The 18,457-nt window shown below is 34.5% G+C and overlaps 2 protein-coding genes across 4 annotated transcripts; one reads left to right on the top strand and one right to left on the bottom strand.

Annotated features, from left to right (window-relative positions):
- The first annotated feature begins 7,195 nt into the window (after positions 1 to 7,195).
- LOC103578078 (uncharacterized) lies at positions 7,196 to 11,677 on the top strand. Its single transcript, XM_053737046.1, has 9 exons — positions 7,196 to 7,201; positions 8,899 to 9,023; positions 9,424 to 9,556; positions 9,657 to 10,088; positions 10,158 to 10,553; positions 10,615 to 10,825; positions 10,941 to 11,159; positions 11,217 to 11,450; positions 11,526 to 11,677. Exons 1-9 carry the CDS (start codon positions 7,196 to 7,198, stop codon positions 11,675 to 11,677), a joined length of 1,908 nt encoding a protein of 635 aa, XP_053593021.1.
- Positions 11,678 to 11,864: 187 nt separating this feature from the next.
- LOC103578067 (uncharacterized) lies at positions 11,865 to 18,423 on the bottom strand. 3 transcript variants are annotated; one of them, XM_053742813.1, is made up of 9 exons: positions 16,566 to 17,092; positions 16,393 to 16,492; positions 15,690 to 15,777; positions 15,396 to 15,606; positions 15,165 to 15,325; positions 14,919 to 15,093; positions 12,755 to 13,147; positions 12,436 to 12,654; positions 11,865 to 12,328 (listed from the first exon to the last, which is right to left on the bottom strand). In XM_053742813.1, the coding sequence occupies exons 1-9, from the start codon at positions 16,639 to 16,641 to the stop codon at positions 11,949 to 11,951; spliced, it is 1,803 nt and encodes a 600-aa protein (XP_053598788.1). In that variant the 5' UTR covers positions 16,642 to 17,092; the 3' UTR covers positions 11,865 to 11,948. The 3 variants fall into 3 exon arrangements, 2 of the variants coding, with proteins under 2 accessions (XP_053598788.1, XP_053598789.1); XM_053742814.1 differs by having other exon boundaries at positions 15,690 to 15,768; XR_008404528.1 differs by lacking the exons at positions 11,865 to 12,328; positions 12,436 to 12,654; positions 12,755 to 13,147; ... (2 more) ...; positions 15,396 to 15,606; positions 15,690 to 15,777 and adding exons at positions 17,321 to 17,493; positions 17,565 to 17,798; positions 17,895 to 18,202; positions 18,281 to 18,423 and having other exon boundaries at positions 16,401 to 16,492; positions 16,566 to 17,247.
- Positions 18,424 to 18,457: the final 34 nt, after the last annotated feature.

Raw genomic sequence — 18,457 nt, 5'->3', positions numbered from 1 at the left:
TGAAAAAATTCCCGTAAAAAAATGCTTTGTTTCAGAAAACGAGGACACTGCTAAAAAAATAATTGAAATTCCCGCTCCCGAAAGTGAAGGATTGATTTTTAAATTAAATATTAATAAACTTGCCGGCGATTATTTTCTTCAATCCGGACGCAGAAAAAAGTCTTTGACCGCAGGCACAGGACATCAAGTAAAGGACTACTGAGTGTATCAAGTGGTTGCAGTGACTCCCGCCGTTTGCAGTGGCCCTCATAATTTGAATTTTGTTCTATTTATACTTTTTCATCTGACAACCGCCGAGCATTTTTAATTATCCCTGTGGGAACACAAGTGCCCAGGGATAACGACTTCTACTTCAACAGGACTACAACTACTTTAACTACTTATTCATATTTATTTTCAAAAACTCCATAGACAGTGCCTCGAACTTCTATAAAAAAAATTCAAATACCGCTAAGTCAACTTTACGATATAATTAGACTTTTTATTAACTAATTTTAAACTTTAAACTTTAAATCATTAATTTTTTAAAAAATTACTCAGTCTATTCTCTAGAAAACACTTTTTATAATGTGTATTTTTAATTTCAGATCTCAAAAATAATTTACGCGGGCTTTAGAGCCAAAATTCAAATTTCCGTACGGATGTACGAATGTACGGACTTTAAATATCTCGAAAGGTAATTAACAGATTTAAATAATTGTTGTGGGAAGTCAAAGAGGACATGGACCTTTATAGCCCGCCAAAATTTCAAACCAATCGGCCAAGTATTTTTTGAATTATTCAAAAAGTAAAATTTCATTTTTTGAATTTTTTCTAAAAAAACAAAATTTTTTGATTTCCATCTAAATTTTGATCAATAAATAATTTCAGGTCTGACCTGCTCGAGTCACTCAACAGAATTTTTGAAAGCAGGTAAAATACTGACAGTAATTATAATTAATATCGCGAGTGATTGGTGAATTGAAATTTAATTAAATAAAAATGATTAAGTGGATTGAGGTCTGGGGAAATTTCAAACTAAATCCCAAATGAAACAAGAGTGGTGATGGTACGTACCAAGTGGTGGTACAACCACTGCTACCACTGGCGTAGACGTAACGTTGGGCGTTGAACGTTCGGTCTAGAGTCTAGAGCGTAGAGCGCAGCAGAGTGCTACCGATGAATGAGAAGAGATAGAGGTGAGATAAATAGAATAAGAGAGAACAAGAGGAAGGGAAATGAAATGACGCTGACGCAAATTATGGTAATAATCCTTAGGTAAAGAGGGGTGAGGATTCTGGGAGTGTAATTTACATTTAAACGTCCCAAGCGTACAGAAATCCTCAAACTCGTTCCTGTCTCTTCGCACGTCAAGTTTAGCTCTATATATATATAATATATACATACATATGTATTTTTTTTTAACAGTAGCCCGAAAATATCCCTATTAATATTCAAATAACAAACCTCCAATTTTACCAATGGAATAAATTTTCAAAATTATAAATTTATTTTTATTACTTTTCATGAAATTTTTTCATTTAATTTTTTGCCGATAAATCGAAAATTTAAATATTAATTTACTTTAGAATTAAAAAAAAAAAAAACCTAATTTCGATAGGAAATTTTCGATGGGAAATAAAAATATTTCGCGATAAAAAATAAATTAATAAAAAAAAAAAAAAAAATAATTAAATGTCACTCTCATATATTTAAGTATAGAAATAATCCCCAGAATATAAATTAAAAAATTTTTCATACTGATTAGTATGAAAAGTAAAGCATAGCATAAACAAGACAAATAAAGTAACAATAAAACGAAACGGGTAATTTGACAGAAGCGCAATCGGTGACTTTAATTCAATGAGACATGTCGTCCACGTCCCTCAGAATGAATTTATCGAGATCCACCGGTACGATCGGTGGCATGGGTGTTACTGGTGGGTTCTGCGCGGCAGCTCCAACACCACCTGGGTAGGAATTCGCTGCTCTGTCAGGTTACGCGTTTAAGGGTCTAATTGAATTGGCGTCGATCCAAAGTGCCTCGACGCAGCTTGCTCGCGAAAGTTACTGACAGTTTTCTATTTCACGAAATTCATTTATCTCGACAATAATACAACAAAACTAAATAATTAAAAAAAACCCAACCGACAATTTAATATTCCTTGTATGTAGACATATGTATATATATATCTATATATTAAATTAAATTTAATTAATTTATCATAATTCAACTCTATTTTTTAGTTTAAATTCTGCGCATAAAGAGATAATGGAAATTCTTGAGAGCTTCTTATGTTCAGTAATACGCTCAGAATAATAATTTATTCCCGCGTATTTGAATTTAAAAAGGAAAGTGAGGATGAGGATGAGGATGACGATAAAAATATAAATAAATAATTTATAAATTATGTGGATAATACAGTACACAGTGTGTGCTCTCTGTACATACGTCTGTGGCTTTTGAATTTAACACACTGCCGTGATATTTTCCTTTAAAGAGCAACTACACCATGTATATAGAAATATATATAAACATCACCGCCAAAAGAATTTACCCGCGCGAGGAATACAAATGTCTCCGTAGATTGCAACTCTGAGATTATTTAGGTCGGGAAAATATATATGCACGAGAATAGTGCGAATAAATCCTTCTCGCCTACTATTTTTATTATTTTCTGTACTTATTGTTTCTATTTTTTCCTATTTTTTATGCAGATTATTTCTTACACTGGCACTGCTGTTGCCCATCAAAATTACATTTCTTTCAGTTGCTGCTAAAAAAAAGTTATGAAAAAAATTCTTTGACGTAAAATTTAAATTTGTCATAAATTAAATTCAAACATTGATGAGAATGGATTTTATTTAAAGTGATAAAAAGACCGGCAGGTGCTGACTTAAAAGAAAATATATTTTCAAAATTTTATTTATTAAATTGAATATTAATCCATCGATTGGATTTTAAATTTGATGAGCTACAGGAGTAATTAACTCGAGATTGCACTAAGAATTATTCAAGTCAGTTAATTAGTTTCGAAGAGATTTACGATTCACATTCGCACATACACACACTTCAATTAATTTTTTAATTTCTTAAAGCTACAAAAAATCGCATACTCTATAGATTCCCGCCAAAATTATTCAAATAAATAAATTAATATTTAAAATATTTAAACTCCGTACATGCGCACACCCGGATTTGAATTTCGGCTCTAGTTTATCAAAAGAACTCGATCCTAAATTAATAAAAAAACACTAAACAAAAATGAACTGTTTTAAAAGTTTAAATTGAATCAATTCGCTCCGTTCTATTTATCTAATTTTTTTTTTTTCAGTGTTCGGCTGAGCTATCACTGAAAAGATACACAAGAAGTATAAAGCAGCGATCGAGACCCAAGAGTAGTTCCAACTCCCACGAGTGATCTTACAGCTAACTTTCACAACTACGGCAAAGCTCACGTTAACGATAACGTCGGAAACTGTCCACAGTATCTTCGGTCAGCATCTCGCGTCTCAGTCTATCTCAGCCCCAGTCCCGATTGTTCATAGTCTAGACTCCTTTAATTCCCGGACTGGAGACTGGAGATTCGAGCGTACTCTGGAAGCATCTCGACATGACCCACCAACCGACCAACCAGCCATCAAGATTAATATATCTTAATCTAAATATATACCCGGCGAAAAGAAAGAGCCAGAGAAAATCGAACAACTTGGAAGATGTTGCCAGATATGTTTAAACGCTAATAATTCACCCACATCAATCAAACCGCGATAGCAGGTGGGAGGAGCTTTCCTAGTAACAAGTAATAGCAGAAGTAGTAGCAGAGCAGTAAGTTTTCTTGCCTCAAAGACGGATGGTAATGGGCTAGAAGTTTGTACAGAGTTTAATGTTTTCAGCATGATCAGCTAGTCGACACGCGATCTCGCTGTTACGTTCTACCAACTACTATTCTAGAGCAGTCCCACTGTATACATCACCCTTTCTAGACTCTACTCTCTACATCCGAGGCTTTACCTTGCAGACTGCAGACTACAGACTGTGCACTAGACTCGATGATGAGTGTTAGTGTTTAGAACGAGAGAATTCTAGACAGAATAACTTTACGCGGTTCAACATATGTATATATACAACAGCCGTATATATGTATAGCGAAGGTGAGCTTTTGCTACTCGTGGAAACACCGAAACGGTGTTGAGTTTAGGCTAAACTACAGAAGGCGGTATGCCAAAATTTATTACCCGATACGAAGTTCCTTTGGCTCTGGGACATGAACCCAGTCAACACGCGAATAAGATTCCACGGGACCTGGAATTATAGATTACCGTGTATGTTATATCTAACTGGGGATTTTTAAGTTTTATGATTTATGGCTGCTCGTCGATGAAAAATGCAAGCGGCCAGAAAATTTTGGCATTTATTAACCTTAGACGGTAATTGTTGCCTCTGCGGACGGTCCACTCTGCATTATTCATCTGAAGAGTTTTTATATAAATAATAGTAATTGGATTTTATGATATATATCAAGATATAATTGTTTGATTACCTTGCCGTTTATTGTCAGAGCGATTGGAGCGGATTGAGAGGACGATAGCGGCGAGATATCATCTGATTTTGCTGATAGAATAAAAGTATTTTGTAGAGTCTGGTCGTCTGACGGGGAGTTTACTATCAGAGCTCCGTGCAAACCGCCGGCTTGTTGATAAACTGATTTAAAAATATTTATTTAATACAGTTTGTGTTGCGGGTGGATTGGAGATTGATGGGCGATAAATACTTGAGTGGGCGTGATAGAAATAAGTTCCATTACTGTCGGGCTTAAAGTCATACCGGAAGCTGGTGAACGGGAGAATTGGACACTGGGTTATCATTGCGACGCCGTCCATGTGTGAAGATCCTTGTTGGCTGATACCGTGCCAGTGGAATGAGATCTCCGTTGATAATAATTTGTTGTGGACGAATATTTCTACGCTGTCGCCAAGACATATCTGTTGTGTTGTAATTTTAATTATTTATTATTTACCCAATTAAATTTATTTGTTCAGTTAATTCGGCAAGTGCTTTTACGTACTTCTATGGCTGGTCCAGGTGTCAAGCCGTTAATTAACAACACGCTGTCTGCTGAGTTCTCGCAATCCTCAGATTCATTTCTACAAATTCTGTCAAATTACAACTCTCATTTATCCTTAATTTTATTTTAATTCGTTTTCATTTAAATAACCGCCGCGGCTATCTGTCAGTCGTAAATAAACCAAAGATTATTAAACGCTTAAGTTTTAATAGGCGTTAAAAAAATATTTCAAGTCTTTTATCTGAAATTCCTAAAAAAGAAAATCCCTTTTATTTATTTATTTCTTTAATAATCTCAACTACTGTTCCATAGTCTACAGAAGCGTAAAAAAAAAGTTAGCAGAGCTTTCAAGACTGTCCGGCCGCCATACATTCCTCTCGTTTTTCTATTCTTTGCTAAAGAACACACATTTTTTACCCTCTTTCCACTACATTACCCGATACTACATTCTCTTTGTCCTCCGCACCCATATCCCGGTTCTGTAGCTTCTCCACAGCAAAAGACCCGGATCTCTTAGCGCAGTAGGCTCGCGAGGATTTAGCTTTTTTTATCAGACGTTAAACCCAGCAGTTAAGTCTTTAGCCGGTGTGCTCAGCTAAATTAAATAATTAATGAGAGTGCCGGTCATACAAGCCTAAGTGGACGTCTATTGTTAAATAAAATAATTAAATTACCTCCTTAGATAGTTGCCAAAGGTTATTACTATTATTATTATTATTTGATTTTTTCAGGTCAAGGCTCAGAACAATGACAATGAGTGTTATTAAGATAAGACACTAGTTATTATTATTAAACTAGAGTGTAGTTGATAGAGTCCTTAGGGGGTTAAAAGGATCCAAGCGTTAAGACGCCTCGCGTTATCTGTAAAATAGAATATACCAGACTGACAATTACTGTTGTTGCAGCTTTAATAACCTCAAGATATTTCCTTAGCAATTGTTATGACCTAACTCTTGTAGTATACAGTTTACACTCATAACATCTTACCAAAAATCATTATTTTTACAATTTTATGAATTTTTTAAATCGGAATTCAAAATTCAATTTATCTTCTTTACGACATTTCAGTAATTGCCGTGTAACTTTTGAAATATTCATCTTACGACATTTTGTAATCAAACCAAAATTATTGGAAATTAAATTTTCCACAACTTTGGTCCTATTAAAAAATGCCCTAAGACTGATATTTTTCGAGATAAAGCCATTTTAAATCAAATTTAAAATATCGTTTTTTTGAAAAAACTATCCAAGTCTTTAATTAGCTATAACTTTTGAACGATTGGTTTTCTAGATTTTTTTATAAGGACTAAAATTATAGGAAATTAAATTTCCAGTTCCGTGACCACCTTTGACGTCTATTTATTCCATTAACTTTCTGAGATATTTGTGATTAAAGTTTGAAAGTAATCATTTTATAAATTATTATTTTTATATTTTTTCTTGAATGTATGTTATAAGTTGACATCATAGAAAATTGTATAAAGAAAAGTGGTGTAACAGAGTGACAAGCCTTATTATTGTAGTGAGTACAATAGAGTGCTGAAGAAAGTCTTCGAGATCAGATGACGCTTTGCCACAAAGAGCTGCGGTGATGGCTCTTTTTTTATTTTCCAGCTGTCTTTTCTACCTGCTACAAGGAACCTGACAATCCATGTGATTGCTTTTACTCCTTACAACAATGTTATTACGTTAGATTTATTTTTCTTACAATAATGGAGATAATTGCCATTAAATTATTTACCCAAACTGAAAATTCTGCTCATTAAATAAATTTACAAAGACTACTTAAATTTAATTGGGTGTTAAAGCTCACGCGACTCATCAGTTTTACCATAATTCCGATGTAAAATCTAATAATCCTAAAACGTCGCACTACAAAATATATAAATAATCGCCATAATAATTACATTTTAAATAATATTTACCTTAAAATCAAGCCTCTTTCAAAGTAACCCATCTTCACCCTCTATACCATCCAGTTAATTTCCATCCCCACTAGCTCAAACAATTATTAACGACACAATCTGAAAACTTAATAACATCCGCACTGAATTTATACTTCAGTTTAATTAAATCTCGTATTATTTATTAGCCATTTAATCGGAAAAAAAAGGGAAATTTTTTTTCGTAATTTACCGTTAGGCAAAATGTTGGTCAGTATCCCAGGTAACAAAAATTTCAAGCCGACAAAGGGCCCAGTTACTGAACTAGGCCTAAAAATTCCCAAAAACTTTAAATTTTTCTATAATTTCATTTAGAAAAAAAAAATACTATGGCCGAAATTCGGCCGACTCAATTTTTCGACCAATTTCCGGTTAATTTTATGAAAAATAATAAAATTTCGATGTGTTTTCAGCGAGTTTTCGGGTTTTTCCAATAAATTTCTACTTGTTTTACATGATTTTGGCGAAATTTAGGCCTGTTTGAATAAAATTATATATTTTCAGGTTAATTTTGGGAAAATGTTTTTACCCGGGTATCAGTGACTGCAAACTCGCGAGCTGGAAGTCGGGAGTCGGGAGCTGGGAGTCGGGACTAGTATGAATGACGGAAATGTCGCGTTCTATAGAAGTGAAGAGCTTCGACGGTTTTTATATTCTCGAGGACCTGAAAGCCAGCAATACCAGCATCAATACCAGCACTAGCCTCTGTAGTTATGGAAGCAAGTGTAAAAAAACCAAATGCAAATGGATCTGGACAATGGGAACCTTTTTTATACATTTACTCGGTGATGAAAAGCTCTGACTGGGAAGTAAAGCTCCGGCTAGAGCTCGCGGTAGATGAGGCAGAGGCAGAGGCAGACGTAGCTTGCATGGTTACACGTTGACGATGATCAAGGCGGTTTTTTACCTCGTAAACAGTCACGCTGATGTTTACCTTTTTTTAGTGCTTGTACATTACACATACGAGCTTTTTTTTCACCCTTTACAACAACCGGATGCCGTGAGCTAGTGACGTGTGTTTTTATTTTCTTCAACGTTCCATCACTGTCAGCTCGAGGATACATCGTTACTCTTAGTCCTCTATTATTGCTAAATAAACTGTCAGATGATATTTTAATTTAACAATACCTTGCATATTATTATTATTATTTTTTAATTGCGATTATATCGATATCGGCTGGTGCCTTTAATTTTAATTCGAGCTGAGACATTGAAGGAACTAGACCTTGGATGTCTTTTTTTCATTTATTATTTCTTACTTTGTCGGCTTATGCTGATAATGAATTTAAATTTACCGCCTGTGTAACAAAAAGAAGCCACCGAAAATTTTCTATTATTTTTTATCGCGAATCGGAGGGAATTCGGATTTAAATATAATCCAAATTCACTCCAGATTTTTTGCAGTGTATTCACTCAGATATTTTTTTTTTTTTTTCAAAATTTTCCTCTCTGAATATACTTTCCGGAAAAAATATTTAAAAAATTAAGATATTAAAATCTATGAAATTTTTCACTTTTTTTAAAAAAATAATATTTTTCTTAAAATCCATTTCTTCGAAAACTAAGCGAGATATCGAAAAATTTTATTCTTCAAAAAAAGTCTTATTTTGTCAAGTTCAAAATTCTCGGTCATTTGGCGAAAATTTTATTATTCAATGAAAATGTACATAAGTATTTACAGTAAATACGATAATTAGTTTAAGTACTTGAAATATTATTAACTATCATTTAATTTGCTTACGCTGATAAAAAAGAAGTTAGTTTGTTCTTATCAAAGTAAGCGATAGCCTAATGCAGGCATTCTTTCAGACAATTTCGATTGTCAAGTTCGCGGCTGTTTTACTTAAATTATATTCAAAATGTTAATAATTTTTTTTTTTATTCTGCCTATTTCGGTTTATACTAAGCAATGTGTGAGCAATGGATTAAAACTGAGCATGCCGGAAGAGTGCACACGAAAATGCACCAAAGATGAGCCGCCGAAAATCTGCTACTACTTTTTTTCACTAGAATTATTCCCCGCTCTCAGCAAGTAATTATTTTTTGTTTAACCGATATTCTGAGAAGTTATTGAGATAAATGGACTTTGTTGGTGGTCTTTGAAAAGGAAATTCAATTTCCTACAACTTTTGTCTCTATAAAAAATCCCATAAAATCACTAGTTTCAAAGTTACAACTGTTTAAAGGTTTGGGATCAGCTAATTACTGATGAAAAAAATAATCTAGTTGCTTTAATTGCAGTAACTTTATAATTGAGTTTAAATAATAAGTTATAGAGATCAAAGTTGCAGGAAATTTAATAAATTTTACTATTTTTCATTTATATTTTATTATTTTTTATTATTAAATTAATTATAAAATAATTGAAATCACCTGAAGCATAAAAAAATAAATAAATACAAATAATTAAATATGTGGAATATAAATTTCAGTGCATGCGAGCTGTGTAAACCGACAACGAGACAAGGGTTGAAAAACAAACCAGAGTGTGCGTGTATTCTAGTTGATGGAATCGAGCGGACGGTTTTTTCAGTCAATCGAATGATACCCGGTCCTCAAATACAAGTGAGTAAATACACAAAAAATCAATACTCATTAAATTTTAACCAGTAAAATTAATATAGTGATACCTGAACAAATATTATACATAAAATATTTATCCAAGGTTTGCAAAAATGATTACATAGTAGTGGACGTTGAAAACATGGCAGAGGGTATTGCAACGACCATGCACTGGCACGGGCTATATCAGGAGAATTATCAGCATTACGACGGAGTTCCCTTTGTGACGCAGTGTCCAATCGAGTCATTCGATACATTTCGATACCAGTTTGCAGCTGCCCAATCGGGAACTTACTTCTGGCATTCTCATGTCGCGTTCCATCGGCTAGACGGACAGCACGGTCCACTGATAATCCGCGAGCCGCTAGAAGACGACCCGAGTGCTCAGTACTACGACTTTGATGAACCGGAGCACGTCATCCTCATCAGCGACTGGATGCACGAGCTGGCTACCGAACGTTTTCCTGGAATGCGTCATCGGTTGTCAGGTCAAACTCCCTCGAATATTTTAATCAACGGCCGCGGGACTTATAAAGTAACTCTGATTTAACATCAGCTGATAAATTCCAAGCCAATGAAAAGTAATTCAATGAATTTCTTTTAGTCGGAAGATGGAACCGAGACCGACATCGAACTGGAAACGTTTGACGTTAAACCAAATGCCAGATACCGTTTTCGATTGATAAATGCCTTTACATCAGTGTGTCTAGCGCAGTTCAACATCGAAGATCATCAATTACTATTGATCGCTCAAGACGGAGTTAATGTTGAGCCGGTTAATGTTGACACTATTGTAATTGGATCTGGCGAACGCATCGATTTTGTAATAAACACAAACAACACCGATGTTAAGACTTACTGGATACAAGTACGCGGGCTCGGAGAGTGTCAAGAGACCGAAGTTAACCAATTGGCAAAGCTCCAGTATCAAGGCTCCGATCAACAAGATTCTGACCCCAGCGACCCTCCGACATACTCCGATGGATTAACGCGTGGAATAGTATACATTCACTTATTTATACATAACATTCAATTATTTACTATTTACCCATCTATTCCAGCTGTACAATCCACTAGACGCGTCATGTAATCCCGAGGAGGGAACAATCTGCTCTAGTAATCTGAAAACTGCCGCTCCATTCGACGAAGAAATTCTAAAGGTTCAACCAGATGTTCAAATTCGCTTGCCATTTTGGCATCATAATTACAATAGGACTAACACTTTTGATATATTATACAATCCTGATCCAAAAAAATATGCAAAATATTTTCGTAAGACTAAAACTTTTTCTCCTTTTACCAAGAACTGACAATTTTAAGTACACTGTCCGAGTTAATGGAGTGGGACTGTAGTTTATCTAATTGTTTATACATTCCTTACCAACAGTTGCCTTGCATAACAATCCATTAGTAAGTGTAGTTGATGATATAATTTTCAAAACACCCAGCGCGCCTCCATTAACGGAACCCGAGGGCCGAAATTATTTCTGCGACGGCCCGGACTCTGATTACTGCAAAGCAAAGAATGGATCAATGCACTGTTCATGCACGCATGTTAGGAATATTCCTCTTCATTCCATCGTCGAAGTCGTAATCTACGATAGAAGTAAAACCAACCTTTTTGTATTAATTATTAATTTATTAATCAATTGATTATTTACAGCTTTGCTGCCTTGGATGATTCATCCGTTTCATCTACACGGCGGACACTTCCACGTCTTCGAGATTGGAAGTCTTCCAGATCAGTCGGATCTCTCGAATGAAGACATAGACAAAGTAATGACCAAACATCGCGAGCGACTGGTCAATAAATCTTACGACAGACCTTCCGCTAAAGATTCCATACTCGTGCCACAAGGCGGCTGGGTTATTTTTCGCTTCCACGCTAATAATCCAGGTTTTTAAAATATTATTGTAAATTTAAGTATCGATTAATTTATCAATAATCTTTAATTTGATGATCCAACAATAGGGTACTGGTTGTTCCATTGTCACTTCGACTGGCACTCAATAACTGGAATGAAATTAATTTTTCATGTTGGATCTGATTCCGATTTACCACCAGCGCCACCGAATTTTCCACGATGCGGTTCATTCAAACCTCCCATTTGTTTCAATCCTTGATATCTAAAAACTGTCATATAAAAAATTCATCACTATTTTCCAAAATCTCTTGGTTGGCAGCATGAGCCAATGGCTAGCGCTGCCGACACTCGCGCCTAAGCTTGTTTCCAGTTCAAAATTTTTTTTCTCAATCAATGCAATTAAATAATGAACATTTAATATAAAAATATAATAATTTACCCTCACTTCTTTATTAATAAATAAATAAAAATATCTTTTATTACACAAAATAAATAAAATATACAGTGTACAGTAAAATAAAAATATCAGCTCAATCATCCTCGAAAATCAAGTCCGGACCCTTGTGATTCCCGCAAGTCGGAAAATCAATAGGCACCGTTGGCATGCTCTCTTGATTGCCGACTTGCAAAACGAATTGCATTGCCGGCGCATGTGTTGCCTCGATGCTCCGGAATTCCCATAACCAGTAGCCGATATTGTCTGTGTAAAAATTCAAAATAACGTAGCCCTTATTCGGAACTACGAAGGTATCCATTTTCGGAGGATCAATGAAATTCCGCGGCAGCTGATTGGATTCATCAAGAGATACGATTTCATCTCGAGTAATTGCACGTCCGAATGATCCATGTCCTATTACATTTACTGCGTATCCGTGAGTATGGAAGACATGGCTCCTGTTTCCTCCATTCCCTAATTCATTGATAAATAATTGCAATTACATTTATTAATTAATTAATCAAAAAGTGAATGAATTAATTAATTAGCTCGTTTGTTTGTCGATAAGTATCGAATATTACCTTCGTCGATCATAATTATCTCGACTGTTTTCTTAACCGGCACTTGCAAAATCTGTAGACATTCACAGAACTCGGGATTATTTCTGCACGCACTCGAACGGTCATCGATTGTGCAAACTTGGTCTTCAGCAATCGCTTCCGGTTGTGATAAAATCGGCGAGGACGGATATTTAAATGACATTTTATTTATCTGCGGTACTTTCGGATTATTTTTAATTGCTTTAAAAAATTAAATATTATTTTTTATTGACGACAGAAAAAAAATCCAAGTGTTGGGGGAGTAAAAAATGAATATATTTATATGTATTGATATACTTACTCAAGTAAGAGGGGTAATAAGAATAGCCATAAATATTAAAAGTATAATCAGTCATATCATCGGTGATGGCTGGGTAGTAGTTTATGTCAAAAGGAATATAATAAATGTCTGCGGGGTCGTTATTAATAATAACATTCGACGTTGTCTTTAAATCCAAGGAACAGAGAGTATTTTTTTCAATACTAGCACAGTCATGAGCCTGCAATTCTTCAGGGACATCGAGATAATGTAGAGGAGCATCATCCTTATCGGGAAACGAGATGTTTGATTCCGCACTGTCATAAGTTAATGCTGCCTCGTGGATCAAGTGCCTACAGGACTCCAAACCTTGAACTACCATCCGATATTTCGATCCCTGTCTATTTGCATTCAATGTCAAATCTATTCTTTCCCCTAAAAATAAATATTATGTCAAGCTATTAATCTTCAATTCATTTAAATATTCAATACTCGGTAGATAAGCGTATTTATTAATAATTAAATATTAAAGTGCGCAAGTAAATAGGGGAGGGGGTTAATGAGGCCAAGTTAGAGCCTTTTGATATAAATAAAAATTTAATTACTCCTTAATTTAATTACAATAAATTTAATTTTAAAAAATACTATAATTTACTTTATAATCACATTTCCATTAAAAACTTAAAAATAATTAATATCAATAGCAAATAATCCCTGATAGATAAAATTCAATTTAAACAAAATGTAATTTATCATTTGGCATACGCTCCGATCTCGGCTTCAAAGAGGATCTGGTTAATCCTGAGCTTGGCGACGGATCTCGAATAAGCGTCAGGTATTTCCGACAGCTGGACAGCGATGCTCTCCCCAAACTTGACAAACTCTTCTTTAACTCTTTTGTAGCTCGGAGTTTCCGCAGCTCTGATTTCCTCATTACCGTAATTCGGACTCTCGCTATTTATTTTCCCATCAAACTCTCGTTCCACCTCCATCCCCATCCCCATCTTCACTCCCGGTCCCGGTTCCGCGAGGTCATCAGCTTGTTCCGATTCACTATCTTCCGTAAAAGCGAAGCTCTCCGGGTCAATGTCGCTCACCAAATACTCTTCGTCCTTCTAAAAACCAACCAACCAATCAAATAAATTTAAATTAAATAAAATAATTTAATTACTTACCGCTAATTAATAAATTAAAATACAAAAATAGACTTACCTTCTTTTTATTACTAAATCTCCGGGTACCGAACTGTAAAAACTCCATGGCCTTGTAAGCAAACCACTTGGAAACGTAAACATCCTCAGGTTTATCGGCATGTTCCCGACTTATTTGAATTTTATGAACTTCTCTAGAGTACTGACACTTCAAATTTGTTATTTTTTTCTCAACCTCCAACACATTGCAGCCAATTGAATCGGCCAGTTGCTGTATCGCGCACTTACGTTTTACGCGATCGCGATATCCACGTGAATTCCAGTCCCAGAGCACACGTCTTTGTTTATACTCTTTGAGCAACAGCAACGTTTTATCACGTGTCCACTCCATCTTACTTAATTTAAAGCTAACTCACTCACGATCTGATCAAACGAATTAATAAATAGATTAATGAGTAAATAAATAAACAAAGAGTTCAACAATGGGATTAAATTAAATGATAAAGTTGTCAAGACGCTTGAGAATTTAAGTAAAGAAACCGTCGTCGGAAATTCGGTAACTGAGTCTGCGCGAAAGTAATACACAAAAGAAACCGTGAAAGACGAAATAAAAAGACCCGGTCCCTTCTATTCTTTGTTTGATATTTTTTAAGGTTCCCTTCTCTTTTTATTTTATACCTAAACCTAGATCATCTCTCTTGTGGATCGTTTTGCCGGTATACATGTATGTAAATATATATATATGTATATATTTATATATTAGATTGCTCTACTGGCTGCCTTTGGCCTCGTATGGGCTCATACTTTAATATGAGCAATGAACCCGATACAAGGTTTGGAAACCGAGAATTATATGAAGGATCTCAAGGAGAATAGACAGGCTCACGTTGGAACGTCATGAAAATTTATTGTGAATTGCTAAACTGACAAAGGATTTACCGGATCCGCGGGAACGCTAAACCTATATTAAATCTTAAGGATTGAGATGATCAAAAGATTTGGGTCAAAGAAAACTTTTCAAATAATTATAATTGGTAATTAGTTGTTTAAGTTACCTGGGAATATTATTACATGGCGTGTCTCGGTTTCTTTGACGAGAGTACTGCCGACGGCGATGATTGTCAGTGGATGCTCGTCGATGAAAAGTGCAAGCGGGCAGAAAATATTGGCATTTATTAACCTTAGACGGTAATTGTTGCCTCTGCGGACGGTCCACTCTGCATTATTCATCTGAAGAGTTTTTATATAAATAATAGTAATTGGATTTTATGATATATATCAAGATATAATTGTTTGATTACCTTGCCGTTTATTGTCAGAGCGATTGGAGCGGACTGAGAGGACGATAGCGGCGAGATATCATCTGATTTTGCTGATAGAATAAAAGTATTTTGTAGAGTCTGGTCGTCTGACGGGGAGTTTACTATCAGAGCTCCGTGCAAACCGTCGGCTTGTTGATAAACTGATTTAAAAATATTTATTTAATAGAGTTTGTGTTGCGGGTGGATTGGAGATTGATGGGCGATAAATACTTGAGTGGGCGTGATAGAAATAAGTTCCATTACTGTCGGGCTTAAAGTCATACCGGAAGCTGGTGAACGGGAGAATTGGACACTGGGTTATCATTGCGACGCCGTCCATGTGTGAAGATCCTTGTTGGCTGATACCGTGCCAGTGGAATGAGATCTCCGTTGATAATAATTTGTTGTGGACGAATATTTCTACGCTGTCGCCGAGACATATCTGTTGTGTTGTAATTTTAATTATTTATTATTTACCCAATTAAAATTATTTGTTCAGTTAATTCGGCAAGTGCTTTTACGTACTTCTATGGCTGGTCCAGGTGTCAAGCCGTTAATTAACAGCACGCTGTCTGCTGAGTTCTCGCAATCCTCAGATTCATTTCTACAAATTCTGTCAAATTACAACTCTCATTTATCCTTAATTTTATTTTAATTCGTTTTCATTTAAATAACCGCCGCGGCTATCTGTCAGTCGTAAATAAACCAAAGATTATTAAATGCTAAAGTTTTAACAAGCATTAAAAAACATCCCAAGTCTTTTATTTAAAATTATTACTGTACTTATAATTTTATGTCCGAGAAATTTAAAAGCCAATTGTAAAAAATTTATCTACATTTTGCTTTCACCATTTCATTGAATGAGATCTCACCTCAAAAAAAAATTTAAATATATAATTAACATCAATTAAAATCCCTCTAATTACACTTTAATAATATAAATATAATTATTAAAATTAATATCCAAAATAATTATCTAGCAAATAAAATTCCAACGCAAATATTATTTTTCCTTAGAGTTGATACTCGTAATCAAAATACCGTTAGCTAAAACGGATGAGCGCGCGAGAAGATTGAAAGGTACAGAAACAAACCATAAAAATAACACGCACTTAATTCATAAAACAAAACTACAATCACTTATTTACAATCTCTCATAAAATTCAAAATAAAACAAACAATAATTCAATTTCAAAAAAAAAAAAAAAAAAAAAAAAAAAGAACTCACATATTTAAATTATGGGCTTCCGTTACAACAAAATTGTATTGACATTTCAGTGACTCTCCACTAATACACTGACGTTTGCACTCATTATTTAATTCTCCCGCTAAAAAAAAAATTTTCCAAATGTCAACTCCACTAGTTTTCCAAAAAATCAAAAATATAAAAAATAAACTTACCGATTAAAGTCAACGGTAGCAAATATATGAAACTTGTCGCACTCATCATGACCTCAATCCCATTTTTGCAAAACATAAATAAATAAGTAATTTACAGTTTAAATTTTTGAAAAATTTAATGTCCAAGAGGACTGAGGTCCGCGAATCGAATGAGAGAAAGCTGAAATAATTTAAGGATCTAGGATACTGCGGACTGGCAATCAAAAGTTTTTATCCCCTTGGTGTTTTAGCAGAAATAAAGATGGAGATGGTACTGGTACTTGTGGAAGTGGCATGTACATTTATATCACATCTTCACTACATTAATGTACACAGTTACGCTCACGTATCATGAGTGAGAACCGGTCTGCCGTGACTCTGGACCTTCCTCTTGTTCTTGACCATGACACGCGAATAAGTAAATTAACCGTTAGGAAATTTTAGTCGTAGTAGCAGACAATTAATAACTCATGATTGATAGTCGATGGTTTTAATAATTTAATAACATAAATATATTTATTTAACATTTAAAATTTTAGTTGTTATGAGGTAAAATTATTTTTAAAATTACGCTAGAATACGAGCTATGTTTGCTTTGTAACACTCGAGGCTGCACAGAGGGATTCCCGTTCTGGAGCAACAGTATTTTTTAGGATTATTGCAGTCATCTACTCCACATTTTATTACTTCCGGTATTTTTTTTCTAAAATAAATCAGCAAAAGTTACAATAAATCATTTTTTTTTTTAAATCAAAAATATTTAAAAATTTACTCACACTACAGATGGAGGTAAAGGAAAATCAACACCCGGAGGTAAAGATATCGAGGACCCATCTAAAGTTATCCTATAAGATACCAAAGGTACCAGTCGCTTGGACATCTTGCCCCTGGACATCAGTTTCGATGTCTTCGACTCCTGTTTCTTCAGCAGTCTCTCCATTGTTTTTTTCTGCAAGCATTTGATAATTAACTACCGAGTTATCATTTCCTACTAACAAAAAGTAAAACAAATAGAATTACTTTGTCCTTCTCTCTTTTTTCATCAGCCATCTGCTTGCGTTTCAAAGATTTCAGTGCCGCTTTCTGTATAGCTTCTGCTGTCATTACTTTTTCTTTGTACCCAGTAGGCAAAGACATCAATTGCTCAACACCTGGATGTGGTTCCGTGTCAGTTTTTCTTTCAAACATTGCGCGTTGTCTTGCTGTCATTAGTTTTGGGTCCTTAGGTTTTATTTTTTTCAATTCATCATCTACCTGATTGAATAAATCAATTAATTAAACTGTAGACTCTAAACCGAGACCTAGACCTAGATCTTGGACTCTAGACTTTACGTAAAAAAAAAAAGTTACCTCTTCAAGTTTACCAGACTCAATAGCATCAAGCCAACGTTCCTCTTCACTACTGGTACCACTATCCCTAGCTTTACCATTTTTCGATACTTTTTTTTTAGTCTTTGGTGATGCTGACGTTCCAACTGAACTCGTTGGATTTTTTGACAGTTTATCATAAACAACATCATCATTTTTTTTATCTCGACTAACTGTCAGTTTCTTTTTATCTATCAGAGGATTTGAACCAACGACCACTTCATTAATTAATTTCTTTTTTTTGTGTTTCTTGTGTTTGTGTTTTTTGTGCCGTTTCTGTGATATTGTTTCTAAAAAAAAAAAAATAATTAATTATAATTATAATAAACAATTACAGGTTAAATTTTACTAAATATAAATTTACTTACCAACTAAACCAGCACTTTCAGTAACTTCTTTAGGTTTTCCCATTTTGATTTTATTCAAAACCAAATTCAATTAAAAATAATTAATAATTACAATTACAATTAATCTAGACTAATGTAAACAAATAAGACATTACAAATTACAATTACAGATCATATATCAACTACTCGATAACCCAG

The sequence above is a fragment of the Microplitis demolitor genome, chromosome 2, assembly GCF_026212275.2.
Source record: "Microplitis demolitor isolate Queensland-Clemson2020A chromosome 2, iyMicDemo2.1a, whole genome shotgun sequence".
NCBI lineage: Eukaryota > Metazoa > Arthropoda > Insecta > Hymenoptera > Braconidae > Microplitis > Microplitis demolitor.
Note: the sequence above shows the minus strand (reverse complement) of the source record. Positions and strands in the feature narration are given on the sequence as shown.